The sequence below is a fragment of the Lissotriton helveticus genome, chromosome 12 (assembly GCF_964261635.1).
Source record: "Lissotriton helveticus chromosome 12, aLisHel1.1, whole genome shotgun sequence".
Classification (NCBI taxonomy): Eukaryota; Metazoa; Chordata; class Amphibia; order Caudata; family Salamandridae; genus Lissotriton; species Lissotriton helveticus.
The window spans coordinates 234,543,269-234,561,187 of NC_136073.1; the positions used below are offsets into that span (position 1 = coordinate 234,543,269).

General features: G+C 43.8%; 1 protein-coding gene across 4 annotated transcripts in view; it reads right to left on the bottom strand.

Moving 5' to 3' along the window:
• The window catches only part of PIEZO1 (piezo type mechanosensitive ion channel component 1 (Er blood group)), an 859,941-nt gene that overhangs the window by 97,501 nt on the left and 744,521 nt on the right, over positions 1-17,919 (bottom strand). For all 4 annotated transcript variants that reach the window (XM_078670084.1, XM_078670083.1, XM_078670082.1 and 1 more), the window contains 2 exons: positions 15,591-15,745; positions 1,049-1,243 (listed from right to left, as the gene is read on the bottom strand). In XM_078670084.1, the coding sequence (XP_078526210.1) occupies positions 1,049-1,243; positions 15,591-15,745 (350 nt within the window). The remainder of the gene's footprint in view (positions 1-1,048; positions 1,244-15,590; positions 15,746-17,919) is intronic.

Genomic DNA, 17,919 nt, shown 5'->3' on the forward strand with positions numbered 1-17,919 from the left:
AGATTTGAAGTTTTGTTTTAGATGGCTGGCTGAGGTGAGTTGGAGTATTTGAAGTTGGGTATATTGGTACATGGAGGGAGGCAGGTTAAGAAGCAGTTGGAAATTAAATAATTTCTGATTTGGATGAGCTCAGTTTAAGTACTTGGATAGTCATCTGGTTTTGAATGACGGTCTGAAGGGGAGAACTGAAAGTAGGGAGAGGAAGATCGGAGTATTATTAGCGTAGTGATGATAGGAGAATCTGAAAGAAGCGAAGTAATTTCTACAAAGGGATGCAATGTAGACAGATAAGTGGAGAAGGCCCTGGACTGAGTTTTAAGGGACACCAGTGACAGAAGTGAGGGGGAAGAGAGCAAGTAGCATAATGACACCAGCAAGGAAACGCCAGAGTGAAAGGATGACGATCAGTTCAGTACCGACTCTGTGATACCAAGGTTAGAAAGAATAGATAGTAAAGTGGGGGTAATCAACAGTATCACATGCAATAGAGTGGTTAAGAAGTATGAAGTGAGATTATTATAGATGACAGAGGTAATGGAGTTGTACGAATGGCAAATGGAAGATGGGTGCAGTGTAGCTCATGGGAACTGGATTGAAGAAGACCAAGCAGGCTATCAGTATAATATAGTAGTAATAGCTAGACGAATGTTAGTAGAGTGATTAATGTTAACACATATTTCAAAATAATAAATATGTGGTATTTGTATATATTTTTTAAACATTCATTTATATTTTTACCTATTTTAAATAATTTAATTTAACATAATTTCCTATGGAGTTTTACTTTAATTCACTACCTCTATTATTTTCTATGTGAGGGTGTTGCAGTACCAGTGGTTGGCCATGTGTAGTGCTGGATTTACAACAATAATGTAAGTAACTACAAAAGTGCAGTTTGTGAATAATGAGTAGTAGTAAAAGTACTCGAAAGTGTAAACTTACTCAAGAGTGCAGTCTGTGACTCAGACCCACAATTTCTTTTCATGAAATGTGTCAGGGCAGGGTGGACCTAGTCCTCTTTTCAGATGACCTTTTCTGCCTAATATACCTGTTCAAGAGCAGCTCGCTGGCAGTCCGTGTCCGGTGCGTCGGTTGACCCATGATGCCCTCAGAGCTCCGCAGGGACTGTGCGTCTACTATCTGCTCCTCACTGTTTGCCCTGGTGTTGTAGCCTGTGGTCAATGGAGTGGTCACATCTGTATATTCCAAAGTGCTGCTGAGCACCTCTTCTCCTTCACACCCACTAGGAAAGGCAGAGAAGAAGTATTACAGAGTTATTATATTTTTCAGATTTTACTCATAATTAACACTAGATCATTACAAATTCTGGAAAATGGTTCAATTACTGGATGTTAGAATCCAGGCAGGTCTACCCAGCCCTTCATAATTACAAGATTGGTAACATTGGCATCAATGTGTTGGCCAACAATAACTATTTGTTATCTACCAGCAGTTCTAAGAGACCTCTTCAGAGTGAACAAGCACTGTATAAATATGCTAATTTTGCCATCTCAATCTCCTCACTGCACAAAAGCCTGCTGTGTCTTCATGAGGTTCTAGTCCTTCGTCCTCCGAAGACCTCTTCGATAAAATGGTCTGTGCCTCTCAGTCTGGGCTATTCCTTGCTTTTCTGTCTTCAAATATTCCCTAAAAGCAACAACTGATGACACTTTAAAAGTCTTACCTATTTGTGCGAATGCAGGAACACCCACAATTCAAGCATGATTGATTTATTTATTAGGCACATGTAAAATCTATTTTGACCTCATTTTTTGTACCCCCTATATAAAATGAATACTACCAACCTATTTGAGGCAGCCACACAACCCACTCTAAACATTTATACTGCTTGTCAAACTTTTACACCAATGTTGGGAGAAAGGCTGCTAATCAAATGAATAGACCTATGACCCACCCAACTCCTAAGGTTAAGGTAAATCAAGCATTTTTAGCACTTGCAGAACTCCCACAGTGCTTATGGAAGCCCCCGGTCTCTGCTCGCATGTCTCTGTCTAGCAAGAATTTATAATTCCCACATTTTTTGGCATGAGGGCACTCTGCCTTCTCACAACATCTTTACAGAGATATTTTATTAATGATGCACAAACACTACACCATTTAATAGCATTCGTAGGATAAGGGCGGAGCATGAACAGAGGAGGCCCATGTCTTGCTTTCATAGCATAATGAATGGCTGGACATACCTTCATCTGTTTCCATCTCCTTTTGTACATCCTCCTGTAGGGATGTGCTGTGTCTTCTTTATATGATGCCCAGATTGTGTCCCCTCAAAGTTATTACTGACATTTGCCTGACATTGGCCACTTGTGTTCAATACAATAGTTCTGTCCACCCTTTTCCATGTCAACGAAAAACTAGCCCTTGCTGCAGACACCCCGCACTCATGGAGTTCCTCAGACCTAGATTTTCACTAGAAGATCTGAGCACTTTCTTCAATTAACACGCTTTGCTAAACTACCTGGAACATTTTCACAGCTTTTCCTGTTAGCTACAAAATCACATCTAAATTCATTTAAAAGATTACATGACCTATAAGCAAATCTATAACACCCACATAAGACCCGAATCCTCCTCATCGACCCCATCTCCTTAACATCTTTAGATACCTATCTTCATCAGTAACCTCCAACAACCACAGCATCTTTCCTAACCTTGAACTACCACCTCCTTCTCATTCCAGGTATTACTTTAATACACTCTAAGTTGACAAATAGATGCTTTTACTGGAGGAGTTAAGTTATTCTTGTGCAACTGCTACCTAGCCCTGGGTGTGGTCGACACTATGTGAAAGTCCAAAATAAGTAGTTTAAAAAGAGATAAACCACACACTAATTTTACAGGCCATACAAGTGACCACGAAAAAACTGTGCAGTGTCTTTTAAATTATTACAGCTCTTAGCATGTGTGGTGTGGGTAGCTCCTGAGGCTAAAACATGCCATAATGACAGAAGACTCAGTTCCCGCCAAAAAACCCAGACTTGGATTTCCTGAAGGTGAGCTCAGAGAACTTTAATCAAAATTGTTGCAGTCCAAAAACAGGCATCTTTTAACTACATAGAACATTTCCCAATTGGTACAGCGCATCAACAAGTGACAGCTAAACTGAGAAAGGGACATTTAGGGCCATTTAAATAGTGCACAGAAATGACCTAACCGCCTCTTGGTGCTGTTCAATGCTGATCAACGAATGAGCCACCAGATAACACACAACATCAAGCTGGGCACATTTGTCCGCAGTACCCCTATTCCATTTAATTAATTTAAGGCACTATGACTCTTTAATCATCTTTGAGCTACATGTTTACTATTTGATGTCAGTTGCTTGTGAATGTGTGTAGCAGTATTGTATTTATAATGAAGCATGAATAGTACTCTCCACTCCCTGTGTGGGTATGTCTATGCTGTACTAAAACTCCAAATGAATGATTTAATGAAAAACCCATCCAAAGCACTCAGATGTATAAAGCCATGCAGTGCACCATAAAAATACCCCTCCTCCAAAGGTGCTTTTCCATTTGGGGATCTCTCCTACTGAAAGACACACACATGCACCTTTTCAAACCACATCCCAGCAGTTTATAATCCCCCCTCTATAACCTTCTTTGCAGGACTTTACCGCCACCATACAACTCACCCATCAACATAACCAAGTTTCTACATCAATGGAACACTTTTCTTACCTAAAACATTTGCATGACTCAACCCATCCTTGTTCTGGTACAGTGAAAGGTACATAAAACTGGAGTGATACAATGTATAACTTCATATGCACTGTAGGCATTGATTTTGCTTGAGCTAGATCTTATCTTCCTATTAAAAGTGATTCAGCTGTTCATTTTATTATCCATTCTGTGAAAGGTTCTGGTGGTTATATTGGATAAGTCTGTATTAAAGTAATTTTCTACAGTATAAATGTAAATGAAAGTGGCTATTTTTCCAGCTGCCAGCAAAATAGCCCAAAAATCTCTGCTATTTAGCCAGCAGCTGGAAAAATTACGCAAACCTCTTCTTTTCAGCAACATGCGCACTTCTCTCAACCCAGCTGGCTTAAGACAGTTAGGTTGAGAACAAGTGCAAGCATCCTGTGCCTTCGGGAGCGCCGAGAGAGGCTGATCCCACCAATCACTGTACTGCTCACATGCTGGTAAACAGAACATGAGCAGGCCTGGATTGGTCGAGGGATTTTGCTGGGGCCTGCACCGCAGTCCCAGCAGATGAAGTCGGAGAGAGGATGACATCACCAGGATCCGCTAAGTGCTTTTGTTTTGTTTTTTCCTTTTGTTTATCCACCCCCACACCCTCAGTAGATGCCAACCGCCACTGTTTAATACATTCATCAATGTTTTCTTCACTTATGAGTTAAATTGTCAAGTCAATGTCATTCTATGGATAATTTTTTAAGAGTAGTACTCGTTTTGGACTTCATATGGAAAGAACTGTGCTTGTTTTGGGCTTCTTTGTAAGGGGGTGCAGCTTGCTTAGTATTTCAGACCTGGAAAAGCAGCAGCACAAAGGGAATGGAGAGAACAGGTGATATCTGGGCCATAGAATGAGGGACACTTACTTACATAAGATAATTGGAGATGGGGCACAGTGGTTTGAGGCACTTGCAGGAGGTAAAATGGGAAGAGACACAGTCATGGGTATTTTATAGAACAGATGAAGTGAAAGCAAGGGGCAGGTAAGCAGAGTTTTTGGGTAGTTCATTCATCTGCCACACTTTGTTACACTGTCATGCAAAAGAGTGAGCTTCAGGCTTAGTGGTTGTAGGAAAGTGTCCATTTTTCACATGGTCACCCCCACATTTTGCCTGCCATTTAATATGATTTTGATGGGAAGTGCACTATGTTCCTGCTAACCAGGGCCCCAGTGTCAGATCTCTTTCCCAAAACTGTGCAAGTGTATCTCAATTGACAATACCTTTAGCACTCCCTGTAAGTCCCTAGTAAGTGGTACCTCTGGTACCTAGGTCAATGAGGCTAATGAGTTTCCTTAAGGGCTGCAGCACAAAATGAGCCTCCCTAAAGGACCCCTCACCAAACACCTACACACTGTCACTGCAGGTTGTGTGTCTTGGTGCAGACAATATGCATGGAAACAGAAAAAGGAGTACCACCAACGTGGAATCACAGATTCCTAATGGGGTGTGGTTGTACAAAAGTGAGAATTTCTCACTTTTGTACAACCACACCCCATTAGGAATCTGTGATTCCACGTTGGTGGTACTCCTTTTTCTGTTTCCATTGATATACCCAGGGGTACAGGAGTACTCCCCGTTCACGTATGTGAACAGAAACCCTTGCTCTCCCTATTGTTTTTTCATGCGCAGACAATATGCACACAACTCTGTTTGTCATGCCTGCAGACACTGCATGCAGTATAGGTAAGTCACCCCTACAACAGGCCTTACAGCCCTAAGGCATGGTGCACTATACTACATGTGAGGGTATAACTGCATGAGCAGGTATGCCCCTTTGCTGGTCAGTTCCATTGCTGCAAGTACAAATGAACATGGAAGCCATTTTATGTAAATGCGCCAGACTCTCGTGAAAATGAGTTCTTCACCTACATGATGGCTTCCCTGAAAATAGGGATGTTTGGTATTTAACATCTCGTATTAATAAACCCACACTGATGGCAGTGATGGATTTATGAATAGATGCACACAGAGGGCACCTTAGAGGTGCCCCCTGAAAATGTACCAGCTACGATGTGCTGACTGACTTTTTTCCACCATCTTACCATCAGAGACGTTTCTTACCCCCAAGGGTGAGGGCTTTTGCTCTCAGGAGGTCAGAAACAAAGCCCGTTTGGGCAGAGGTTGTTTACAACCTCTCCCAAAGGCTGACCGGCAGATTAGCATTCCAAGGCAGGGAAGCTTCAAAGAACCCACCTCCTTTGTTATGCGTCAGCCTTCTCTCAGAAGAGAGGAAGGCGACCCCATTTGTCCAGAGCAAGATGTCCTCAAAGCTATGTTAATATTGCAATTAAAATGCCTGCTAAAACAGACCTCTTGTAACATCAGTGTTGGGATGCATGCCGATTTCAGCTTGAACAAGCATTTACAATGCAATGGTTTTGCCTTTGTTAAAGTTAGAGCTATTGGCATTGCTCTTGACATTTTTTTTATCTATGTTTTTTTTAACATAAATAAATGGCATTGTCATTTACAATAGCAGGGCAGGGCACAGGGAAGGGGGGCGAGGAGAGACGAAGGAGAGCTGCGGGCTCAGGGAAGGGGGGGCGAGGAGAGACGAAGGAGAGCTACGGGCTCTTGTTGTAATGCTTGCATGGATGAGTTGGTGGATGCATGCATGGGTGCATGCATGGATGGGTGTATGGATGGGTGTATGGATAGATGCATGGATGGGTGGATGGGTGGTTGGGTGGATGGATAGGTGCATATATACAGCCAATCCCTCAACAATTTATGCAATCCACCAACCCATCCAACCAACAACCCATCCATGCATCCACCCATACATCATGCATCATGCATACATCCACCCACTGCGTCCCACTCCGACCCCTCTAAATATAACTCATTTTTTCTGTATATAGAGATGACTGTATTCACTAGTATATGCAGTAGACCTTTCTACTCTAACATTCCTATGTGACTCTTGCAGTACATCTATTCATATCCCTTCCATATGTATATAGAAATATAACGAGAATCAACAGTCTCTTCTTTGTGTGACTACATCGAGTACATTTCAATTGTTTTCCTGTTTGTATCTTTTACTTAACGCATGTAAATCAAAGTCCTTAGGTTTGGCAACTGGTTCTTATGTAAACCGCTCTGACACCTTCGGGTAAAGTCCGCGCTACATAAAATCACATTAAATAAAACTTTACCCCACAAATCCAACCATTTATTTATTTATTTACAAGTTTGTACCGCGCTAGGAATCGACTCCCAAAGGAGTATCTCCGCGCCTTTTAGCACCTTCAGCGAACAAAAGAGACACTAGCTGTGTATTGTCCTAACCTCGGAGTGGAATTCTATTTCTGAAAGAGAAAGGTTTTCAATTATTTCCTAAAAGGAAGGTGTTCCCTGCACTGTCTGATAGATAAGGGAAGGCCATTCCACAATGTTGGACCTGCCACAGATAAAGCTCTAGACCCCTGTCTTGCCTTCCTAGCCATAGGTACGCATAACAGAGCCTGTTCGCTAGACCTGAGAGATCGTGTGGGAACATACGGGATGAATTTGTTGGCCAAATAGGCCGGGCCTTTCCCAGTGAGACATTTGTGCCTAGGCTTACATTTTACGGCCTCGAAGCACACAGAGAAGGGACAGTTTACTAAGTCGAGGCTTTGTAGGGTGCATGGCAGGGGACAGTTTTAGGCGCCAAGGGAGGGTAGGGAGCAGAGTCAGAGTACTTCACGGAGGTAGGGGGCAGTTTTTTATTGTTCAGGGCAGGGGGCTGCGGTACTTTTTGGAGCATCGCCTTATTTTAAAAGGGCTCAGTTCAGGTGGATGAACGGCACAAAACACCAGGCAGACAGAGGGAAGAAGGACACAAAAACGAGGGGGGGGGATGATTGTAACGGAGGCCAGAATGGCACAAATCACGAGGCAGACAGAGGGCAGAAGGACACAACAAGAGTTCTAAACACACAAAGCTATTGAGGCTTTCATCAAGTTACAGGAACCCCCATCCATACACCACTGCCAAGCACAGAAAAGCAGCTAATAGAAGGTAGAACTGGTGGCAGAAGGCTAGATGTCATTCTTGCTGATAAGTACTCGAGCACGAGCTCTGCTGTGTGCAGGGTGAACCCCCGGAGCTCCAGAAGTTACTGGGGGCAACAGCACCTCTAAGGGAGCCCCTCTGAAGTCCTCCATTAAACGGGGAGAGCTGCTTTGATGCATCGGGATGCTGCTCCACAAACTCTGCCAGCCTTGACTACCTTGTTATTCTAATAATTCGACATTTAAATGTTATCATTTAAATGATGTCAATTCCTCGCCATTGAGGTTAAAGGTTGTGTGACATCACTCCTTGTCTTGTAAAATGTTAATTCATTCTAACTTCTAAGAACTTTCTAAAATGAAGAACAAAGGGATGCCTGACAGAGAATATGAAGAGGGGGGGCTGAAACGCAGCAGGTGTGTACTGAGAAAGAGAAGGGAGGATATGCAGGCAGGAAAGAGGACGGGAAAACAATAGAGGAGGAGCGGGAGTCGCTGATTCAAGGCTGGGTTTAGAGGACTCCAGGGCACGAACCTACTAGAGGCCATAAACCATGGGCCAGGGCGGGGTTTGGGGCTATGGGAGGGGGCCCTTTTGAGGAGGTGTCAGAGCTGGGAGTCCTTCATAGGTAATGCAGCAGAAGCTCCGGCGGATGCATGATACGCACATAAACCAATGTATTCTTCTGAACACACTCTTCAATAGAAAAGAATTCTGGGAGGAGCCGCAGTGGGTGCTATGAAGCCGACCTAACGCACACTGATGTACATGATTTATTGTTTGGGTTGAGTCCGATAGCAGCACGACATGTTGATACACTTGGGAGGGAGAGCACCTGCACATCTCAGCACTGCTTCAATGTGGTTAATGGGAGAGTAGCAAGCACTGTGCAGGTACTCTGGACAGTGAGTGCCAGCACTTCTATTTCCATTTAAAGCACGGCCGTGTATGTTAGAATTGGTGCTTTTGTGATGCCGTAGGGATTGCCGTGTAACGAGGCACGTGCAAGCCCTTGTTGCAACGCAGGAAGCATGGGAGAAAGGCCTTTTGTACCAGTCGGCATGGGCCCGAGACCTGCACTGTGGGAGGCACAAGGCTTTGTACTGCAAGAGGGGCAGTGGTGATGCTGAGGGTCCCTACAATCTAGCGCTAGTGCCACAGTGGTGTCGGCTGCAGACAAACCACCCCTGTGCTGAGGCGAGTGGAGGACCAGCCGTTAGTTTACCTGTGTTTCCTAAGCTGCTTTAAAGCGCCAAACGGAGCGAAGAGGAAAGGCGCTAGATTGAGACCGATGTACACCAGAGAAGAAAGGAATCGTGTTTGGCGAGGTACCTTTGTAGCGCTCACGCCACACAAGGGCCCCTTCAAAGCGCTGTGGTGAGCTGTAGAAGGGAGGAGGGATAAAGAAAGGTGTTGGACTCAGCCGAGAGATTTGTATCTGGGGAAAAAAAGTCCACCTGGCAAATAAATGACGCTGCGCTGGCACTGTGTCTTCTTGGGCACATGGGCGTCTCGGGCCACAATACAGAGAGCTGGCGGAGCATGCATGCCATGCTTGAAATGCGTCGTGGCCTTGGCCACGTGGTTGAGACAGCAGGCACCTCTGTGCGAGGATGCCAGCGCGAGGGCGCTTGGTAAGGGAAGAGGGGGTGGCTGCACCCGGATCAGCTCCCGGGTTTGGATTTCGATTCTTGAACATCAGACTGTGGCGAGCAGCAGCGCCCGGCCTTTGTTTCCGACATGAGCTCTGGCTGAACTCCCAAGTGTTTGCTCTGTGACTTGAACTGTTAGTTTTGGCTGGACAGACTGACCTCCCATTCATAGTCTTGGCATCCTGGGGCGCTGAGCTACAGCAGCAGGCTTTAAAAGCGCTTCACGTGCTCAGGAGGGCTCCAAAAGAAGACCTTTTTAGACGCAACGAGAACGAACCCTGCACACACGGATTTATGTGCACACAATTCCAGCATTCACGCCGCTGCTGAGAGACCCAGGCAGTCACATACCACAGGCGCAGACCGCAGGTACACGGACACAGTCTGCGGCGACGCACACATTATCCTAAGCAAACTCGGGGTGCAAGGGCACTTGTTGCATGCATTTGCTGACACGGCCACGCCCTCAGAGAGGCGCACACAGCTTTATGAAAATATTCAGTCATGATGACAAAGTAAAAGATAACATTAGCTCACTTGTGATAAGAGATGCACACACATTCGATCCGGAATGCTCAGAATGGGGGTGGGGGGGACCCTCGTCTCATCCTTATTATTCAGGACGAGGCTGCGACGAAAGCCTGTAAACAATGTAAACGAGCAGGAAGGCGGGTGCCGGCTCAATGCCGGACCAGATTCGGGGGCGTTCCCGGCTTTCGGCTGACGTCGCGTGACGTCGGCAAAAGCCAAAGAATCGCGGGAACGCCCCCGAATCTGGTCCGGCATTGACGGACAGGCCCCTCGTCCAATGGCTAGGCTCCATTTATGGAGCCAGCCAATAAATGACGAGGGCCGACCCAAACCCCACTACAGTTCTCATCAGGTTTTCGCCTGCGCGAAAAAGATGCGCAGAGCGCATCTTTTCGCCAGGCAAAACCTAAAAAGGGCAAATACAAATCAATTTTATCCTCCTGTATGATGAAAAATCCTTAGCCAATGTGGACCTAAGATCAGGGAATTTGTCGTTTGTTCCTTTTACTAAAAATTTGTATTTTTTTTAAATATGTAAGAGGCGTGAGGCAAAAACAATCTTTTAAGAGGATACTAAATTGAATTGACTTGCATTACGGGCCATCTGCAATTGTTTTTATTTTAAACAGATCACACAAATCTTATATGGATTGGGTTATCAGATGGCATCATCTCTACAACGGCCCCCCACAGACGCCGGGGATGCCTGGTTTCACCCTGGAGATACCCAGAAAGGGACCATCTCACAGGGAAAACCAGGACGGGTTCCCCAGCGGTCTACAGCGCCAGGACACTCGGGTAGAGTAACAGTGCGCTTTACAAGTATCCCACATTTACTGGGATACAACATTTTCGATTCTGGCCTTAGATTTACAAATCATTGTTTTCATGTCTTTTCTTCTGATTTCTTTGATTGAACTAAACCAGGATTACACATTCCAGATTGCACTGTTTTTTTACATCGAAACTCAGGCAGAAAAAAACTATTTATAACTAAGGCTCCCGGTTTTCCGTTTAAACAGATTTTTACATATAAATGCAGACGGAAAAATATTTTTCCTTTGTCTGCATTTATATATAAAAGCGGAAAAATGCCAATAAATAGGGTTAACTTTGTTGTGGTCTTTGAGGAGAAGACCAGTCTGTCCGAGCGCAGGCGGGAAGAGGGCTCAGCCGAGTCATTGCAAACGTCGATGTTAAGGGGCCATTAGGCCTCTTTTGTTTAAGAATCCTGGCTTGGAGCAGAGGTGTGGCGGGATGCACACTGTGTGGCCTCCTCTATAAATTACCTTGAAGTGTTAATAATGGGGCACCCGTTGCGCTTCTGGGTCCGTTGATTAAATGGCCCCAGGAGATAAAGGATGAAAGGGGTAGGGAAGATTACACTACTTCGTCTCCTCTTTCAGTAAGAAGGGCTTGGTGTAGGATACGGCTATCGCAAGTGCACTTAACAGTAAAATAGGGAGAAGTGATTCTCAGCAGCACGCCTGTTAGTTTGCTACTTGCAAAAATATGATAACAAAATATTCATGTTCTGTTATCCTCGAGTTTTAGAACTGTTGGAGACCTGAATTATTAGTTCAGCACGAATGACAAAACAAACTTCGGTAGCACTGGAGAACTACTTTAAACGTACATGTATGTAAACAGTATAAGGGATTCAACAGAAAAATGTTTTTCAAATGGTATAATGTCTGGAAAATCATTTAAGTACTCTTCTTTTACTTGTCACATCCTGATTTAATAATAATATTTGCTATTGCCATAGAAAGATTGTCAGTTCTCTGGCTCCCAGTAAACACAAGTTAGTGTGGCACACCAAGTGTGGTGTGCACCGTTTAACTAATGTTTGTTTTACTCAATGTCCTCCTTGCCATGTTCGAAATGTAGTGCTCCACTGATCTCTTTTTAGGTCGAGCCTGTCCCATTCCGCAGGAATGGATAGGATCGAATTAATGTCGGCAAAATCCTCTTCAAACTAAGGGGTTTCAGCCCGGCGTTTTCTTGCAGTGCACGTGAACATGCACGAGCATTCACCAGGGCTTCTCCTCCCCTAGCAGCACTCCTCCCACACCAGCAACTCCCCCCTCCCACACCAGCACCTCCCCTCTCTCTCCCCGCAAACACAGCCTTGCCGTAGCAGCACTCCTCCCACACCAGCACCTCCCCCCTCCCACACCAGCACCTCCCCTCTCTCTCACCGCAAACACAGCCTTTCCTTTCATTTCTCCTCCCCCACAACCTCACTCGGCAAGAAAAAAACTTTAGTAGCCAACACGTTTATTCGAGCGGTCCACTTTGCATGCTCCCACTAGGGTCTATGGAATCCTTGGTACGCCACTGGCCCTGCCAACAATACCTTAACAACGGTTAAAGTAACCAGGCACTGCAATGGCTGCCAACTTCCCTAAATTACACGCAGCTAGTAATGGTGGTCGAACATTCAAAAGCGCCACATCATCAACACTCATTAAATATAACAAAGTACGAGGGTCTGGCTAAGAGCGGCATTGAGATGCAGACACGGAAACGAAGACGTTCTCTCATGCTGTGCTCTTCCCTCAGCGCTGCTGCTTTCAGAGCACGTGATGGTTCCCACAAAGGACTCGTGATTAAACACGAAAGACGAGGACCTCAGCTTGTGCCAAACAGTTCAGAAGCAAAACACTGGGCTTGTGTTTTGAACCGTTTGTGACGAGTGTCTTCATCTATGCACACACTTTTAAAGACCGTTCGTAGGCGTAGTCAGCCATACATTGAAACGTGGTCCTTGGTCTGTTGCGACCAAACATTTTTATTCTTTAAATTTCTTAACAATTTCCCCTCTCCTAAAACATGAACTTCTATGTGGCACTGGAACCAGCTGTCTCCGTGCTCCTCCCCCGCCGCCTCCATTCTTAAAGCACGAGATTAGAGCTCCGTGGCAGGGTGCTGCCAGACCTCCATTTCCTTCCCCCTCCCCCTTTCGTTTCACCTCCCCCTTCCCTCCCCTCAGCTACTGTGACAAAGCACGCTCTTGTGAACCTCTTACGTGTTAGGAACTTTTCGCTCCTCTGCTGCCAATAGATCCCTCTGCTGCTGCCAGGAGAAGTAACCGAGTTAATAACTTTTACGCTTTAAGTACATTCAGCTTGCATTAAAGTTATGAACTATCATCCTCACGTACTGCCCTAATCAGTGGTCGAAGCGCATTAAACAAAGTATGGGAAATGCGATCCTGCACGCAATGGGGGCAGGTGGGTGACCGTGACCCAAAATATATATATATATTCTGTAACTTTTTTCGGTGTTTTACCTTTAGGTAACTACATTTAAAATAACGTACAACTTAAGTTAATTAGTAGGAAACACACTATCAGACAGTATTAAAACTCTAGGAGTTATTGTACTGCACCAGAGAACCGTGCTACATCTTCCCAGTCTGTGACAGAAAGCACTGTGAACAAGTAAGTCATTATTTTAAACTTGCATTACACCCCGTATCATATAGGCTGCGGCAAAATGCGCAACAGGTTTAAGATAAAAAAGTGTTCCAAAATTGTTATTTTAGTAATACCCACACTGTACATATTGCACTCCCTTCAGAACTTAGCTGGTAGCTCCTTTGCAATAACACTCACAGAGAATAAATGTCATCAGGAAGCTTCAAGTAATTCTGTTAATTAAAGCCAATAAGGGCTTCCCTATCACCCTATACATTTGCAGACTGACCAGTTGCGCACATTTACATTTCTTTCAGGGAAGCAGGCACCTTGCAAGAAAGCTTGTTCAGCTTTCAGCTTCTTCGGTTTTACAGCACAGAAGGCTCCCTGCCTTACACTTCAGCTGAAGCATTAACCATCCCGGGATCGGCATCTTTTCACAACAAGCATTGGCAGAGCCAATAGGTCCCGCTTTTGGGTCCTTATAAGTATTTAGTTATGCAGGACAATATTCTTGGTGCAACAAAATCACCTGTTGCATGGCTAAACACTTATAAGGTCCCAAAGGCGAGACCTATTGGCTATGCCAATGCTTGTTTTAATAAGTGTTTCTCTAATTCAGTTTTTTTCTGCAGTGTCGCCTTCTCTCGCTCTGGTTTCTCCATGCGGGTCTCAGACCAACATATCCTTCAGTGACACTGAAACAGAGGTGCAACTAGAGTGAAATTTCGAGATGGGGGGCTAATAAAAATTTCGGGGGGGGGGGTACTTCTTCCAGCAATTGGCAGAGTGAAGATGCAGGGGCTCTAAGAAGGGGTAAAAAACCTCTGGTCAAATAATATCGTTTTCCTGGTTGTTTTCGTGACCACCACGGAAAGACATGCTATTCACAATCCCTGATTTTGTGAGTTAGTTTCGAAATAGCTTGCTACTGGATAAAAAAGCGCTTCAATGCCTTGTCAAGGGTAGTAAGCGCTATATAAATGCAATTACAATAAATCATGTGTAAATCAATGCATAGCATGTGTTACATAAGACAGCGAGGCTTACAAGGCCCTTCTTAGCTCACTGTCTTATATTGGAAGGTTTTCAATTTATTAACAGCAAGTAACAAAAGAATCTCTTTGTTAAAAGCAGTAACCCGTTTAACCATCTGCATAAATCTATCTGAACTTATAACAACCAAGCGTGCATTGCCTTTTTAAATAAATGTGAATAAATACTAGCTACAGTGCTTTTTTTTGCTCGCAACAAAATAAATATGGATAAATACAGGAAAAATTAACAAAAAATAAATATGGATAAATACAGACAGAAATGTTAAAAAAATAAATACCATAAAACCGGGAGCCCTATTTATAACCTACAGCCTTATAGTAATCCTATATCTTGCCCTAGTGTAGTCACATGACTTTGTGAATGAAAGTAAGTGGTCAGTGCTACAAGAGTAAACAGCTTCACCTAGTCTTTCAAAGGTTCTAATCATCTCCATCATTAGCGGCCTCTTCTGATAAACCGACAGTAGCGGGTGCATTTGTAGAGTGGGTGACCGATCTATAATGGGCTGTGTCTTGGCCCTTAGTACAATGGAGGTACATGCTGGACAATGACTGCCAAATTAACTTGGAAACATACTAACATTCTCTTCAATTGCTATTGGGGCATTTAGATTGTACTGTTCAGGTACAAATTGCATTTTACTCCGTGTTAGTCATAACATGGCTAACATGGGAGATACTTGTGTTTACTCCTTGTTTGCAGTTCTACCTGGTTGTACGTGCATATTGAAATATGTGCTAGGTATAATTATACATAATATCAGCTCTTTTGGCAGTAAGCAGGCAAATAATGGATGTTCACCCCTTTTTCCATGGCTACTGGCCGGTCGTGCATAATGTTTCTTTGCTATAAGTATGGCAGACAGCCAAATATCAAATAAAGGCTGGTATTTAGGTTGTGGTGGGGTAAAAAATGAAGTTTTCCTGCTATTTATACATCCACAAGGTAAACAGTGCATTATCTTTATTATTTAGCCAGCGGGTAAATAGTGAGTTTTTTCTGCTACTTGCAAGGCTGCTGACCAAATAGTTAATATCTACTATGTAGCTGGTGGTTGGGTGAATAGTGGAGAATATTCACTATTTTCTCGGTGGTCGGTTAAATAACTGCTACCTAAGTATGTATTAACCAGAAACATTCATAAACCCTTAATTTAATCTCAAAATGTCATTCAAATGGCCCTAAGAACTTATCTATGCACCTGCCTTGAAGCCATGCTGTTTTGAGAGTCGACAATTGTCTTCTCTGCGCCAGACTCCTCGTGAATGCAAACAGGTGACTCTGCTTCTGTGCTGGGGCTTACTCCTTCCTCAGGCGCCAAGTATAGGTCTTCCAAGGTTCCTCGGTTAACATCACCTCCCTGGAATGAAACAACAAGTTACTGTTAGTGTCCTCAACTATATCCAGATGTTCCTGAAGAGTATAACTAAAACTCGGAGTGATTTTTATCATGCAGAGGTATTGTTACTTAATCTACTATAAAACTCATTTATTGTTAAATGCCTATCATGCACAATTTCCACTTTCTTTATGCTTACAATGACTGCATAATTGTCTCAAAAGGAGACTTGGTTCAGACATCAAATGGCTCGCATGAACTTTGAAACTAAATGTGCGCAATGGCTGAATGTGCTGCGCTAGCAATCTTCGCATGAGACTATGAAAAAAGAATAGGCAACACATTTTAGTGGGTATCTCACAAGCATTTGATACTTAAGGGGATAGTGCATGTATGAGTTCCACTCAGAACACGGCCATGCACAATACATGTAAAATCCATAATTCTTGGTATGCACTTTACCAATCTATAGATATAACCAGACGACCCCATCTTTAGGAGACCATTGCGTTGTGCTCCTGAATGTCTATAGAGTGCCAGATGTGATCCAAAATTCAGATGAGGAAGAAGATTAAAAAGAAGCCAGGTCATCTCTCCTATCTTTTTTTGTGCTGAGTCTCCGCAGTCGTACAACTTATATAAGTAAAAATGAACTTGCAGTTAGTAAACTTACACAAAAGTGTACGTTTATCTTTGTGGATCAGACAAGTTTAACTTTGTGGATCAAGCCCTCAGATGCCAGCAATAAATTACAAATGCTACTCTGAAATAATCCAAGGTGTACACTGTGGAAAGAATTCAGGCAAACCCCAATTTGCTTACAGAGGGACAAATGAAATCCCAAATGCCCTATTTGGTGGTAGTGTAGGTGAGCAGTTAGGCATATCAGAGGGTAGTGCTAAGCATTTGTTGACACACCCAGAGGCAATAAATGAGAGACACACTCAAGAATAAATCTGACCCCAATTTATAAAAAAGAAGTCATATTTTTATGTACATTGTGATACCAAGAACTTCTTTATCAAGTAAGTACTTTTTTTAATAATGATTTTAGCGGGGAAGTAAAATGTTCACTCAAATGTGCTTTTTTGTATAATGGTTTCCTATAGGAAAAAAAGTATTTATAGCATACAGTTATTTGCTTTCGGTTTCTGGGGGGTCTGCATCCGGACTTCGGGTAGTAGGGCGCCATGGTCCAAAGTACCACCAGCAGTTACTCATTACTTGCTCTGCAGCGTCCAGTTGCAGAGGTGCTGATCAGGTTGGTAGTTGTGCATGCTATGCTGGTTGAAAGAAGGGTAGCCACCTAGAAACAGGTTGCAGAGGGGGACTTGGGGACAAATCCTGAAGCTTTCAATGGGATGTTCAGGTCAGAAGGGTCTTGGGTACAAGGGGGCACAGCAGTTCATTGGTACCCGGACTGGGTTGCTCTGTGCAGAATTGAAAGGTCGGCTGGGGTCCGTGCACCTTGGAGCATTGCAGTTGTCGGTCTCGCCGGTTGAGGGAGCAAAATAAGGATAGCTGGGACACTCTGAAAGAGGGTCTCTGTGGTGCTGATGTCCCTCGATTGTCTTGGAGTCACTGGAGTGGAGTCTTAATATTTGCTTACTGTTATCAGCAGTCACAGACAATTTTTTCAGGTAAGGATCACTATTGGCATGTTCCAACAGGTCTATTCTCACTGCCATCCTTTGCATGCTTTGCAGAGTGTGAATGTGTGCTAAGGAATGACTTTGTCAGAATCAAAGTGATGATTTGTCCCAGTCGGAATGTCGACAATTGTCACAAGACTATGATTCTCTTAAACGGACAGAAATAATTTGGCAATTGTTCAGGTAAACACAGCCACCTTTTTTGCAGGTTTCAGGACTGAGGTGCAATTGATTAAACGGAACTTAAATCAATCAATGTTCTTAGGAAACAGCAGTGGGCAACGTCTGATAGCTGTAACTAACAAGCTGTAGCTGTAATGCATTGAATCTTCTGGGAGAGCAGCAATGAGGGCTGGAAGACATATTGGATCAACCTAATGCACGTACCCAAAATACTGGGAAAGTAGATGCAGTGAATGCTGCCTCAATCACTGACTAGCGAGTCTCATAGTACTACAAAAAAACAACTGATTCTAGATGCAATCGTATATATGACATTTCATCCAGGTGTATTTCACAGCAGTTCCTTTTCATTGAACACTT